At 32.3% G+C, this 14,276-nt stretch overlaps 2 protein-coding genes across 2 annotated transcripts; both read left to right on the forward strand.

Moving 5' to 3' along the window:
- Window positions 1–4,746: 4,746 nt before the first annotated feature.
- LOC140979792 (uncharacterized) lies at window positions 4,747–10,545 on the forward strand. Its single transcript, XM_073445361.1, has 2 exons — window positions 4,747–5,007; window positions 9,921–10,545. Exons 1-2 carry the CDS (start codon window positions 4,870–4,872, stop codon window positions 10,365–10,367), a joined length of 585 nt encoding a protein of 194 aa, XP_073301462.1. The 5' UTR covers window positions 4,747–4,869; the 3' UTR covers window positions 10,368–10,545.
- A 1,173-nt stretch (window positions 10,546–11,718) lies between these two features.
- Window positions 11,719–13,967, forward strand: LOC140978868 (uncharacterized). Its single transcript, XM_073444106.1, has 5 exons — window positions 11,719–12,114; window positions 12,231–12,318; window positions 12,439–12,518; window positions 12,711–12,767; window positions 13,465–13,967. The coding sequence occupies exons 1-5, from the start codon at window positions 12,013–12,015 to the stop codon at window positions 13,645–13,647; spliced, it is 510 nt and encodes a 169-aa protein (XP_073300207.1). The 5' UTR covers window positions 11,719–12,012; the 3' UTR covers window positions 13,648–13,967.
- The last annotated feature ends 309 nt before the right edge of the window (window positions 13,968–14,276 follow it).

Consider the following 14,276-nt stretch of genomic DNA (forward strand, 5'->3'; position numbering starts at 1 on the left):
ATATATATGATGAAACTCCCATTCTACATCATTTCGTTTGCATTAAGCAAATTTCTAATTTAATACAACAACCTGCAAATTACACTAATTAAATAAATCATATGTGATATAGCTCGTCAAAGAAAATATTGATAGAAAATCAAACTGAATCATAGGTACTTCACCAACTCAGATATCATTGAGATCAAAATCTACTCCACATTAAACGTTACTGACATAAACAAATTATATAAATGTAAAAAATATTGATGAAAGGGCAAATATCTAAATTGCTTTCTCCACTAGCCCAAGGCAAATTATATTCTGACATTTAATTTTTTTCAAAGGAAAGAAGGAAATTATTATCTTTTCTTTTCTCGAAGGAAATACAATGCAACGTGAGGTGGTTGGTGAAGTTATGGGCATGGGATGTGGTTTGGTGGGGATGCATAATTCCGTTGTAGAGTAGGTGCAATTTCTTGGCTTCGTCACCCTAATAAAATTATCTTAATTTTCCAATGAAAAAAAATGATATCATTACTCACACACATATACAGAGTTTGATGTGTTGCATATTTACCATGCACATTTATGCGAACATCAATGAAATAATACTCACATATTTGATGTGATAAAACATATTCAAATTGCACATCCAATATGTGAACGTCACTTCATTGATGAACATAAATATGAGCACCTTAAATAAAAAGTATATAAAAACTATATATATATTCTATATTCAAGGCACACACTCATGACATATGGATGAATTCCAGCTTACCGACACCCTAAAAATATATTTCCATTTTAATTTTTATGCTACATTATGTGTATATAACTCACAGATAATAATAATATTAACTTCAAGATTCTTCGGGCTTGTACCAAAATGCCATTGTATCAAGCATCAGTTCTACCCATCATTGGGAGATCGGGGTTAGACTTAGCCCTTAGGCCTCAAACTCAAAATTTTGTCTGTATGTTCACTCGTTTTACGAGAAAATATCGGGGATAAAACCTATCACTTGCTCTTGGTACTTGCTTCCCGTTCCATATATAGGCAGTGATTTCCATGCAAAAGCTTGGCAAATAAGCAGTCCTTGCCCAATTATACCTTAGTTCCATTGTCTGTACGACCTTCATAATTTTAAACCTCAACCTTCCATTTTAAATGATATTTATCACTAAGAGTCAGGCAATAAACTGAAGAAAACAAACACACAAACACACACACACACATATATATATACACACACACAACACACAAAAACATCAAATTCGTGTTACTTTTTTGTCCAGAAACACACCAGTCTTGCTGGTTCCACTCGCCACTTAAATTGTAGCCTTTTTCTTATAGAGTAGTTTCTTCTTTTCTACTTAATTTCATGCATATAGATCAAATGCTACAAATTTAAACAAGGCTGCTTTTTTTTTTTTAGACGACTTCATGCACAAAATTTCGAAGTGAATCAAATATTTACTTGCAAATAATTTGATTTGGTTCAAAAAGTAATAACTTATTAAAAATTGAAGTTCAGTAGTTTAAATTACAATAAACTTAAAAAATCGGTTTTGAAATCAAAATCGTCGCATCTAAACACAGTCTAAGCGAATACCAGATCGCATACAAAGTTTAACATGATCAAGATTTGAAAGTTCTGTTTACTCAAAATTGTTCAATGGACAATATAAGTTCAGTAGCTAGTTCAAACAGACAATTTCACTTCAGTATATAACAAAGTGATCCTTAAAATTTTTATGGTTTTGCGAGACAAGGAAAGAAACATACGAATCACACAGTTTACTATTCTATCTTTTGGCAGTACTATTGTCTTAACTTCCCAGTTAACAAAATAGTTCTATNCAAAAAGTAAGAAATCAATATTATTCTTGAAATAAAAATATATAGTATTAGGAATAACTTTCACCTAGGGTTTTTCTTTGTTTTGGTGACAAAATATAAGGTCGAACGGACAATGAAACATAGGTTAAAAGCATCAAGATTGCTCACTTGACAAGCCTAGCATGGAAACCTGTTACCTTTTCGAACGATTCCGAATCGACGATATTTATTTTCTTTTTCTCCGGTGATTGCATCGTCTCAGCTCTCAAACTTTCCATTTCGACCACACGAATTTAAGAAATAAAGCTAAACATATTTTGATAAACGATTAACACGAACAAATGAAAAATTCCAAAACAGGAGATTGATTCGAAGGGATTAATCAAGCTGATGATATGTAGAAGATGGCATGAAAGGCTCTATTATTTAGGGGAAGTAAATCAGAAGATTTTATAGACCTAAATCGGAATAATTAATTATTCTCTGGTTCGTGTTAGCTGAATATTAATTAAATTACAAATTGCTCGCACGTGAGAAAAGTGTTTGGAAGACTTATGTGATGGGATCTTTCTGCTTGCTCTCAACTACCATTCTCACGCCATGCCCATGAAAAATTAGCATATATATATGATAAATAAATTACCAAAAATAAAATAAAAAAACATACAAATATCTTTTAAATTTATCGCTACAATAAGAAGATTGTAAATTTGTTTTAATATATTTAATTTAAGGCAAAAACTTATGTGAGACGGTCTCACGGGTCGTATTTGTGAGACTGATCTCTTATTTGGGTCATTAATGAAAAAATATTACTTTTTATGTTAAGAGTATTACTTTTTATTGTGAATATCGGTAGTGTTGACCAGTCTCAAAGATAAAGATTCATGAGACCGTCTCACAAGAGACCTACTCTTAATTTAATGAGCTTAACTAAAAAATATTTATTTAATAAAATATTTCATGTAATCACAATAATGTTTAGTTAATTTAAGTCAAACTTGCATGAAAAAAATTTACTTTCATATTTAATTTTTGAGTGAGCTAGCTAGGCATTTGATTAACAAGTCAATTTAAAATATTGAAGATAAAAACTATCCAACTATAAATATTATTAAATAAGAAACAACTATTTAATAAAAGATATATAATACAAATTTATAAATATTGTTTTCTTCGTCTTTAAAAATAAAAAAAAAAAAAGAAAAATTGTGTTGCATTTAAATAATAAAATGATCGGAATTTTCTGGTAAATGTTAAAGTCCTAGCCTAACGGGGGAGCCGCAAGTCCTAACATCCGAGACTTCGACTCAATGGACAAGTGCCAAATAAGGTGTTCTCACGGGCATCGACATAAGGCTTTCCGATACCGAACTCGAGTCGAAAACCCGACCCGTAAAAATTCGCTTCGTACGTGGCTATCTTTGGAACACTTAAGGCCAAGAAGATACGGTTAGCCTTGGTGGCTAGCTTGATAAACCCTAGTCACTAATTAGTACGTGGCTATCAATATAAAAAAAAATCGAAGGTTAATTTTCAAAATTACTATACAAAAAACATTACAATATATATAATAGCCAAATAACATGAACATAAGATTCTAAAATGCCTTATTTAGTATTTTAATTTAATTTACATTATTATTTTAGATATGAATGTAAATATATTCAATAAGAATATAACATAATTATATACTTTGCTTTAAATGTGAGAAAAATTTAAATTTATTATATTTTATATTATAATGTTAAAGTTACGTTAAGGAATTCAAAATCATACGAACATGTTTCATATTTGATTATACATGTGTTTTCTTGTAATAACGATTTTTTATGGGTGATAAATTAATGCTACCAAATCTGTTGGGTAAATGGTTTTGTCTTGATTAAGATGTCTGAAATCAATTATTACAAATTTAATTGATTTGTTTAGATTAGACTAGTCAATTAGACCATGCTCGACCCGTCGTAAAAATTGAACGGATTGAGTTGATAAAATAACAATTCGTTTGGAGGCAGACCACACATTGCACGTGCATATACGAATTGCCCAACGAAATCAATGATAACTCGAAGTGTTGAACATACCTGTAGGCTGAAACAAGAGAGAAACAGTGTTTTTAAATATTTAGGGTTTGGGATGATTTTTGAGAGAGACAATTAGTAGCCAGGTAAATGGGTTATTTGGATGGACCAGAAAAACCATGGGCTTTGAAAAGTCGGATAACCCACCGGGTAATTCGAGTAAAATGAAATGAATCAAGTTGAATATTAGTAAAAATTTAATACTCGAATTAGGTATATTCGAATTCAAATTCTCGAAATTTTTTATTTATTTTTTTTCTCAAGTTCAGCTAGAAATAGAGTTCGAGTTCGGCTTGTAATGTTTGGACATATTTGAACTATTTCTTGAACATTAATGTTTGTTAATGAAGGTTCAAAAGTTCGAAATGTATATATATTTAATATATAATTATATTATATTGACTCGCTAACTGTCGAACAAAATACTTTTAGCTCGAGTTCGACTTGAGTTCAATAACTTCGAAGACTGATCAAATATCTATCGAGCAAACTTGAAAAAATTGTTAACTGACTCGATTTATCTACAACTTTAAACTCGAACTTGACTAATCATCAGAAAGTATCCACCCGATTGGGTTGGGTTTAGAACTACTCGATGTGGTTGCTTACGCCTAGCATTGAACACATCATTGCTTACTTCTAACATTGAACACATCATTAGCTAAGAGCGTCTCGTGAAAAATAATTAAAATGAAAAAAAAATAAAGATGATATATTGAAACTAAAATTTAACAAATGTGTGGTCGAAAATAAAGAGACAAATTACAATTTTTTTAATAAATTAATTGTTTAACGTTTAAATTATTATTTTTCCAGATCAAATTAAATGGAATATCCGTACTATTGCAAGCAGAGTGTTCGAGAGGCTGAGTTAAAATAATACTCGAGCATCACAGCACACCACCTTCTAGTTTTTTCACTCACCTGCCAACTAATCATAGCGCTTAATCTCGCCGGAGAATGTCGCTGTCCACCTTGAAGCCGGTGACGTGCCGGATTCCTCCTGCGACCGGAGAAAATGGTTCTCACCCAAATGCTTCGAAAGTCACATTGGTGAATAGACAAGCTCTACCTGCTCTCAAGGTTCAAATCAAATCTGTAAGTTTATGCTACCACCACTTCTCCTTATGCTCTATTGGTAGTTTCTTGTTTTGATTAATTTTTTGAAGTAAAAAAGTTATTGTACAAAAGGACATTACTTTAGGACTTCCTTGTGACCGCTGCTGGCACTTACTGTGGCGGTAAACAGCGGGCACATACTCGGGAATGTTGTGGATGATTCGTGACCGAGTGACAGTTGGCGTCAAGAAAGTTTAGGATGACGAAATTTGATTTCTTTTAAAAAAAATTGCTAATAAATTTCTTTTTGTCTTTTTCTCTCTTGATGGCGGTGGAAGTAGTAATTGTTTGTGAATTTTTTAAGCTGAATGAACTGACTTATAGAAATCTTATCATCTCTGTATCATTGAGGCTGTCCAAAATGGTATCAAATCACTGTTAAAGCGAGACAACAACGTAAGCTGCTTGCAGCCAAAACTTTCCTTAGGATCGTGTGGTCTTAGATAAGTTTTCAAACAAAATAGACCTGATCAAACACTGTCAATACTTTATTTTATGACCATGATAAGCATAAGAACAATTAGACTGTTTCAAACTTTGAATAACTATCATAAAGTAACGAGATATACTAATAAAAAGTAGTGAGCTATTAAACATCCAAAAAAAAAAACTGGGGAATGAATCTTACCAAATACAAGCATGGTATTTTGTTGATTTAAAGAAAGTTTAACATTTAATCCAATGGAATTTTATTGGAATATCTGGTTGCCAGAAGCAAAAGAATTTGGTGGCTAAGTGCCAAATGCCAAAAGTGACAGAGAGTTATGTGCAGAATGCCTTTTGGTCCCCTATGAAACGTGGCTGAAAGACGTAATTTCTGGAGTGAACGAAACAGACCCCAAAAAAAACAGAATTTTAGGGACAAGTTTAGGTGAGGTTAATGCAACATGCTGTCTAGTTAATTATTATATTAAATGCTGATTATTGATGTCTTTTGGATTACGTTTGGATGAGAGAATTTGATTTGAAGTGGTATGTAAGGTATGAGATGTATTTTGTTTAATAGCAAAACAAGTAAGATCGTATGAAACCGTAAATCTGTGTTTATCAGAATTAAGTGAGATGTGAAATGTTACAACATTTCAAACAATATGCTGCGGAATATATAAGTTTGTAACACAAATTAACTTTGAGTAAATACGATGGAACAGAATAAATTTTGCGCAAGTATTTGTCTCAGGGCAAAAAATAATCACTAGAGAACCAACGAGTTTACACAAAAACTAACACTAGTGATTTTAATCAAAAACCAATTTTCTCAATACGTTGATAAAATAAAATGCTTCCTAAAACAAAGAACCGAATTAAAAGAGTATATAAGGAAGCAAAACACGATGCCGAAACTGGAGCAACAAAAACAAATCTTCAGCCAACTCCTTCACAGTTGTTGTCTGCAGATGTCTTCAACAATCACATCAACACATGGATTCAGCACTTCTTCAAAACAACAGCAACCTTCTAGATTATTTTCTCTAAAGTTTATGGCGTGCAAAGGTGCAATAGTATGTATGTGCTTCTGCGTAAATCACCTCCCTTTTACATGAGATGAATCCTCTTATTTATAGCCCTAGGGTTTATCAACAAGGAGACCTGCACAATATGAAAAGTAAAAGTTTTATTAGAAACAAACTTTTTTTGAACAAAGATACCATATCACGAAAATCTTAGCATAATTATCACATTATCTAGAAAGGCAAAGCCATATTTAAATATTCAAAATCATATCAACAAGGAAAATTTAATCTTGGGAAATACGGAAATTATATTTTCCTTAAAGTTCAAGGTATTTGAAGGAATTCATCATGATACCATTACAATTACATCTACATGGATTAGGGAGAGATGTATTCGAAATTCACCCATCATAAATTTATCTAAGGAATCCATGTGAATTTCAAATCCATGGATTTGAAATTCATAGCTTCAAATACTTCCATCCAAATACAACCTCGGTTAATTTTTTAAGGACGAAGGACATATTAGTCATGCCTCAGCCCTCATCAACCCAATGCAAAGTTTCTGTGTGTCAAATGCCTTTTAAGAGAAGGTGGTTTTTAGGAAAGGAGGGGCAAATTTAAGGGCTGTTTTTCCTAGAAAGTGTTAATTGAATCTTGCCTATTAAATTCACAAGCTTGTCTCTATGTGCATTTCCATCCTCTTTTAACAAAACAAACCGGTACTGCTTGTTTTTAGGGAGTTAGGGGTGTTAACTGCATTTGGTTGAATACTTTTATTGTCTTATCTTCTTTCTGTCGTTATGTTTCTCATTCTGCTTGGAATCAATAATGCCGTCATGCATGCACTCAGAACACTGGCCAACTATTTACCCCCGAGTTGCTTAGCTACTCAACCCATGGTGCAAACCACCCCAGAATTCTTATTTTTTTTCTTTTTCCTTGTAGAAATAATCTACTTTATAAGTGGAGAGTGAGACCCAATTGTCTCAAGGCAAGCAGCAAAACTAGAGAAAGATCTTTCTTTCGTTTTAAATTTCCCCTTTGAATGGCTGGTACCAGGTTTTGTCGAAAACTTTAGTTATTGGATATAATTAACTGCCATTAACCCAACATTGAAAGGGGTTGAAATTTTAAAGAAATTTAATATGTTTTTCATTTATCAATTTATATTTTTTCCTGAACATAAATATTTGAGTTTGAGTTTGAAAATTTTATTCTCAGTTAAATTATGAATTTGAAACCAGTATTTTTTTAAAATGGAGATTTATGGATATTATTTGAGGTTTGAACTATGATACTATTATACTAAATTTAAGTTTTGAAAAATAGAAATCAAAAGTAAACAAATATTAAATTAAAATATACACTATCATTTAACCAATCATTATTCCTCAAATTTTACACATGTAAATGATAGATAAGTTGCAATTTTAGCTTCGAAAATATCATAAATTTAAACTACATTCCTTTATATCATTGACATGCTCTATTTATGATTTCTTGAATTTGAAAACTTCAAAGGTCAATGAAATTTGTACAAACCTCTTTGTTTTAATGGTTTTGCTGTCTTGAATACAACAACGGACATGTGACGGAGAAGTGAAACGAAAATGAAAGTAAAATAGATTATATTTGCAAAAAGTTTGTTGGTCCTGACAAAGTCAAAAAAGTGTATAGAAAGGTTTCATTAACTTGTGATCAAGTATTCTGTTCAATCTACTGGATGCTTGATGTAGTTGCTGGTATCAGGACCCAAACAAGCGGGGCCGTTTCGTGATTAATGTTGTGCTCAAAATATTCTATTCTTAATGTTTAAGTCAGGAAACTTGTTTGTATGCTATTTGAAAATAATGCAATCGAAAATTGCAAATTACAGGCTGAAAACTAAGTGGTAGAAGATTTTCATCATGGTTCAATGGTCTGATTTAACCTTTCTACCCCAATCTTTTCACATATGGGAAGGAACGTCCTAATGAAAATTATTGAATCCTCTAGTCTATCTGAGTTTCTTTCATCCTATTATTGTTTGTAATTCTGGAGCTTAGTCTTGATCTTCATCATGCAGACTCAAGCTCAAAGTTCTACCTAGGAAGTTCAAATAGATTTGGTCTAAAATATGTCTTGATTACATAGATAGCTCGTTACAACAGTTTACAAAAAATTTCTAAGACTTCCTTCGCCTCTGTAGATTTTCACTCAACTACCTAGTAACCTCAATAACAACACAAGATGTTGATGAGTGATGTTCTTTGCAAAGAAAGTAATTCTAAGCCAAAACTATTTGGGCTTCTTCAAGTAGATTTTCTGAGAAATGATAGATTGAGAAGAATTGAATTTTTATTCAATTTCGCTGTTTTATGGGCCATCATCGTGCTTCAATTCTTCAAATCACCTTACCTTAGTCTGGAATTTTCTTTTTATTGCTGTATTTCAAATGCCAGATGATACAATTTCTGAAATTCATGCTGTCCTCTGCCTGCTATTCATCATGATGTTCGGTTGATTGTCATACCACTAGTTTTCTGTCATTTATATTTCACTGATAAATGTCTAGCCAAAATCTGCACTGACTAGTTCAAAAGTCAATAATCCTCCACCTGAACAACTTTACTGAATTAAGTAGCTATAGTCATTTGCTGACATGAACTCTTAGCTTATGTCTGCTCTTTCTTTTGGCCTTTCAGTAATCTTTTAATTAACCTGTTACTCTACTGCACTTATTTGTTATATATTTATGTTGCTATTGCTTTACGTGCCATGCGAACAGCCATCTTACTCAGCTTTCTGTAGTACTCTGTTGTGTTTCTACTTTCTTTTTTCCTGCACTTCATGGTCTTTTGCTTACTTCTTGTTATTTCCACAGTAAATTCAGGCTAGAGATTTACTCATATAAATTTAAAAGGATAATTGGATGCCAGCTATACATAATCATTTCATCAAAATCTTTTACTGCATCGGTGCACAAACGGGAACATCTACTCTTTAGTTTTACATTTACGATTCTTATGATGGGAACATAATTTTTCTTATCGTTGGACATGTCCTTGGATGATGGGTCATAAATTTTTTATGATTATCTAGATTATATGTTCTCTGTTTTTTAGTTACTGTTCATGACTGTTTTATTCAGTTTTACACATGTAACATATGGAGATTATTTGCCTTTACATGCATTTTTGTTCCTTATTTTCTTATTTTGTTTGTTAGTTGCTGCTCGATAGAAATTTCTAAACTTGGTCCTGTTCAGTGGGCATCACTGGCTCAAATTCAAGGACGCAAGTCATTTCATGTCAGATAACTTCTTGTTTATTCAAAAAGTTAGATAGAGGCATAGAGCATTGGAGTCAATTGGGAAATAATAATATGTTACTATTTACCCATCTTCCCGGTGTTAATGATGTTAGGAGATGATGCAATATTTTCCTCTAACTGCAGATGAAAGAAAGGGAGCAGCCACTTTTGCAGGAGCGTTCCACTGTCTCCTCTAGGAGGGAAATGATGCATTTAACTGCCGCAACTCTTTGTTTTACCTCTCTTTTCTTCCCAGCAACTGCAGAAGCACGCCCGAGAAACGCTACTGCGAAACAGAAGATTGTGGAGAAACTCGATGAGCTCAAGCAAAAGGCTGGGTTGTCCAAGCCAAAAGACGAAGGCAAAGGAAATGAGCCAAAAGATAATGAAGCAAAGAAGTCAAAGCCAACCAATGACATGTATGGGAGTAAAGCAAAATCGAAAGATGACGTGGCAAGAACAAATCCTGGAGCCGCGTCTCAAAAAACTCCACCTCAGGCACCTGAGAAAGAGTATTCTGGTCCATCACTACCAACCCTCCCACCTCTCAATTTCCTAACCGGACGAACCGTGGAAACCTCAGTTTCATGAGGGAACAATGGTCATGCGTCCTACTACCTACCTGCTTTGTTGTTTGTACTAGTTTTTTGAAATAAAGCTGTAATCTTGGATCCAAAAATAAGCTCAGCTCCAGGATATTCAATATGGTTTGATGTATAATTCTCGTCATCATGTGAAAAATATGTTTCATTCCTCCTATGTTAAATAAGTGTTATAAAAATCGGGAAAAAGTGCTGATCAGAACGTGAAGAAAAACTTTAATTCCGGCAAAAGCATGGGAAAAACGAGCAATAGACGGTCGATCAGTTTTTATTAATGACAATTTAAGAAAAAGCAAACAAAAAAATCTCAGGACATCGACAAATTTTCTTCAAATGATTATATTCTTGATGGTAAAAAAATTGTACATTTAGTCTTAAATTTTATATGTTTATGTATTTTTAATTTATTGATTGACTTGATATTATTAAAATTATAATAAAATATTAGTCATATCAAAACGGATCAGTGAGATAGACTGACCCACAACCCGCTATCAGCCGGACAGTCTACCGAATATCCAACTCAACGTAATGTGTCTAGGGCTATGAGTTAGACGAGTTAACCGTCAATTTTTATTTTTATTTTTAAAAATTATTACACAAAGTAACAAGGAAAATAATTTTTAATTAAATAGTTCAAAACAATACTTAAAAACACACAATAATAAATTTAAATTATATAAATTTAATTATTTAAACAAATATATGAAGAACCTCGTAGCTTTTCGTGTTGAACCTCATGACTCATACTAAACTAAATATGATTTTTCATGTGGAACCTCATGGCTCATGCTTTTCACGTTTCCTCACTCTTTTCTAAATTTTTTTTTAATAAAATCAGTATTTTAATAAAATTTATTATATATTATATAATGGTAGATTTTCTAATGAATATCTAGTAAAAATTATTTCTTACGTAAATTATTGATAAATTGACACATTATAAATAAACTATTATATATAATTTAATTATCACACGTTCCAACTATAATTAAACTTAATAGCAATTTATATTACGGGTATATAATATTATAATATATAAAAATATCATTTTATTATATAGTTACAAATATTTTTAAAATATATTATATTTGAATGTATAATTTATTAATTAATTATTTTAGCATTTTTATACAAAGAATATGCTATAATTTTAGTTTTTTACAATTTTTATTAATAAATTATTCTTAAAAGATAAATTGTGAATCTAATTGAATTTAATATCAACAATTTATATATAAATTTACCTAAACATTATTTAGTAAATGAATATCCATATATTTTATAATTATTATATACTTTTTAATAAGAGGCGTGTGAGATGCGAGAATTTAGAACATTCTAGGTGCACAACGTGTTTTCTCCAGAAATCAACAGAAACTTCCTCGTCTTTATATGTTTCAGCACTGTTTCAGGCACTTTCAGCGCCTCAGGACTTCGCCATCATCAAGCTGCATTCCTCCATTGTTGTGAATGCTGTAAATTCTTTAAGTCAGCCTTCCACTATAATATAGCGAAGCATTGAACTTTGAAACCCAGTTGTAGGATCTTGAATTAAGAGTGATTTCGTGGATTGCTCTTCCATTCCGTGAATCGAAGATTTTCCACCTGTTGGGTTTGATTTGATTCCTGTTATGGAGTTCAGAAGAGGGTCACCTTCTCTTTATCGAGTTCTTGGTGTTTGCGTGTATTCGTCAGATGAAGAAATTAGACGTGCTTACCTTAAGCTCGCTATGGTATGTCTTGTGGCCAGAATTTTCATATAATTTTTTCATGGAATATTTTTTGTTTCGATTTTAGAGTACGAACAACTAATGGACTGTGAAATTTTGTTGTGCTGAATTCGATTCAGCAATGGCATCCAGACAAGTGGGCTCGAAACCCTTCGCTTCTGGGCGAGGCCAAACAGAAATTTCAGAAAATCCAAGAAGCATATTCAGGTAACTAATACGTTTCCGCGATGTTTTCACCATAGATCAAAAGGGATGTTTTGGATTTCCCTTTTGCTTTGTGATGTAATCTGTATTTATCTAACACCGAACTGGTTTGTGATAGAGCAGTCCTATCAGATAGGAAAAGAAGAAGACTGTATGATGCAGGATTGTATGGCCTTGATAATGAAGAAGAAGATGAAGTAGAGGTAGGCATGTATTCTTGCTAGCTCTTCAGGATTTCCACTTTGCATTTTTGTATCAATATTTGTAATCCAAGATATATCATATTGGGGGGATTTTGATCCTCGATTGGAATGGTTTTATGAATTTTTAGCATCACCTTGATTTTTTGTTTCAGTATTGTTTTAACACTTCGTCTCCTACACTTCATTTTCCAGGGATTTTCTGATTTTCTCCAAGAAATGGTGTCCCTTATAAATGATGCTAGAAAGGAGGTACGTTTATGAACTTTTTACAGCGATTCAAAATCGTTTCTTGACTTTTATCTCTAGTCATAAACCAGATAGAATTTTTATGTTTGCCATCTAATCAATGTTTTAATGAGATTATGCGACCCACCTAAGAGAAGTAATTACTCATCCATGTACGTTGCTTATCCATATCTTTCGATTTCTTATCCCTTTGATTAGCATCCATCGTTCATCCCATTCTACTTACCAAGTGGTTCCTAATGATGTGATTTATCTGTGCTTGTTATCTATCAAACCAAAATCATTTGAAAATTTGGTTTGCTAGTTGTGCCTGAAGTTTAGTTTGATTTTTTTTTTTTGTCTTCTTTAAAAATGTTTATGAGTAATGTGACTGTTTTTCATTCGCATCAATTTAGTTTCGCCCGAAAAACGTCTGAGAAGTCAACTCCGTACAGAAATATTTGAGATGATAAACCAAGAATTGTTTTTTGTTCCGTAAATTTTCGCTACTTTCAGAGTAGACCCATAAATTCATTGAGTTGATAGTGATTTAGTGTGTTTCATAAGTTGGGCTGGTAGAATTTTAGTCTTACAGCAAAATAGATATGATGAACATGAAGGCTTAGTTCACATTCACCCTGTATATTGCTTCAAATGCTGCTGTACAAACGAAGTCTAATTCTTTGGCTTGTTACTCATTTGAAAGTGTTGTTGGATGCAGGAAAAGATTTACAGTCCAAAGGAGCTGCAAAGCATGTTCTGGGATATGGCCCGTGGATTTGGGCTTCCAGAATACAATACTAAAAATACTAAAAAACCTGTGTGTGAACCTCAGTGGCTCCATGGCAAGACAAATTATGCAGAAACCGCGAAAAAAAGGATGCGGAGTGCACTCAAAATTTGAGCAGCCCGGCTTTGCAACTTACTGGGTTGCACGTTTTTTTCGCAGATTGTAGGGGTCAAATAGTTCTACAAAGTGACGTGTCAAATAGTTCTACAAAGTGAGGTGCCGATAGAAAAATGTATATTCCGTTGTTTGCTGATGGAACATATAATCTTACATGCTGTAAAGATGGCAATGGAATACAGCCCTTTGTGTGTGTGTGTGTATATATATATATTTATACATATCTGTTTATGTGTGTGATTTAAACGATGAATGGAAGATAAAAGAGGATTGTTATCACATATCTTTGCAAAGAGTAGGGGAAAACAGGGCCGATATTTCCTAGTTTTTCACAATAAAACAATACAAAGCTATTTCTTTCGTTACTTTCTAAAAAGAAATAGAAAATCCCAACAAATATCTCAAATATTTGAGTAGGTTTCTTGTGATCTTGTTCATATTTATGATAAGAAGTAGTAATTTTTTATTGGTGAATTAAATAAAATATCGTAAGTGGTAATTTTTTATTAGTGAATTAAATAAAATATTTGTATTAAAAAGATAAGTAGTAATTTTTTATTGGTGAATTAAATAAAATATCGTAAGTAGTAATTTTTTATTGGTGAATAAAATAAATTATTTGTATT

The sequence above is a fragment of the Primulina huaijiensis genome, chromosome 6, assembly GCF_012295235.1.
Source record: "Primulina huaijiensis isolate GDHJ02 chromosome 6, ASM1229523v2, whole genome shotgun sequence".
Classification (NCBI taxonomy): Eukaryota; Viridiplantae; Streptophyta; class Magnoliopsida; order Lamiales; family Gesneriaceae; genus Primulina; species Primulina huaijiensis.

Bases quoted from the DNA above. Each gene is read 5' to 3' on its own strand.
- LOC140978868 (XM_073444106.1), top strand. From the start codon at position 12,013: ATGGAGTTCAGAAGAGGGTCACCTTCTCTTTATCGAGTTCTTGGTGTT. The intron at 12,319-12,438 runs GTAACTAATACG...GTGATAGAGCAG, and splicing joins AATCCAAGAAGCATATTCAG to TCCTATCAGATAGGAAAAGA. The intron at 12,519-12,710 runs GTAGGCATGTAT...TTCATTTTCCAG, and splicing joins AAGAAGAAGATGAAGTAGAG to GGATTTTCTGATTTTCTCCA.
- LOC140979792 (XM_073445361.1), top strand. From the start codon at position 4,870: ATGTCGCTGTCCACCTTGAAGCCGGTGACGTGCCGGATTCCTCCTGCG. The intron at 5,008-9,920 runs GTAAGTTTATGC...CTCTAACTGCAG, and splicing joins TCAAGGTTCAAATCAAATCT to ATGAAAGAAAGGGAGCAGCC.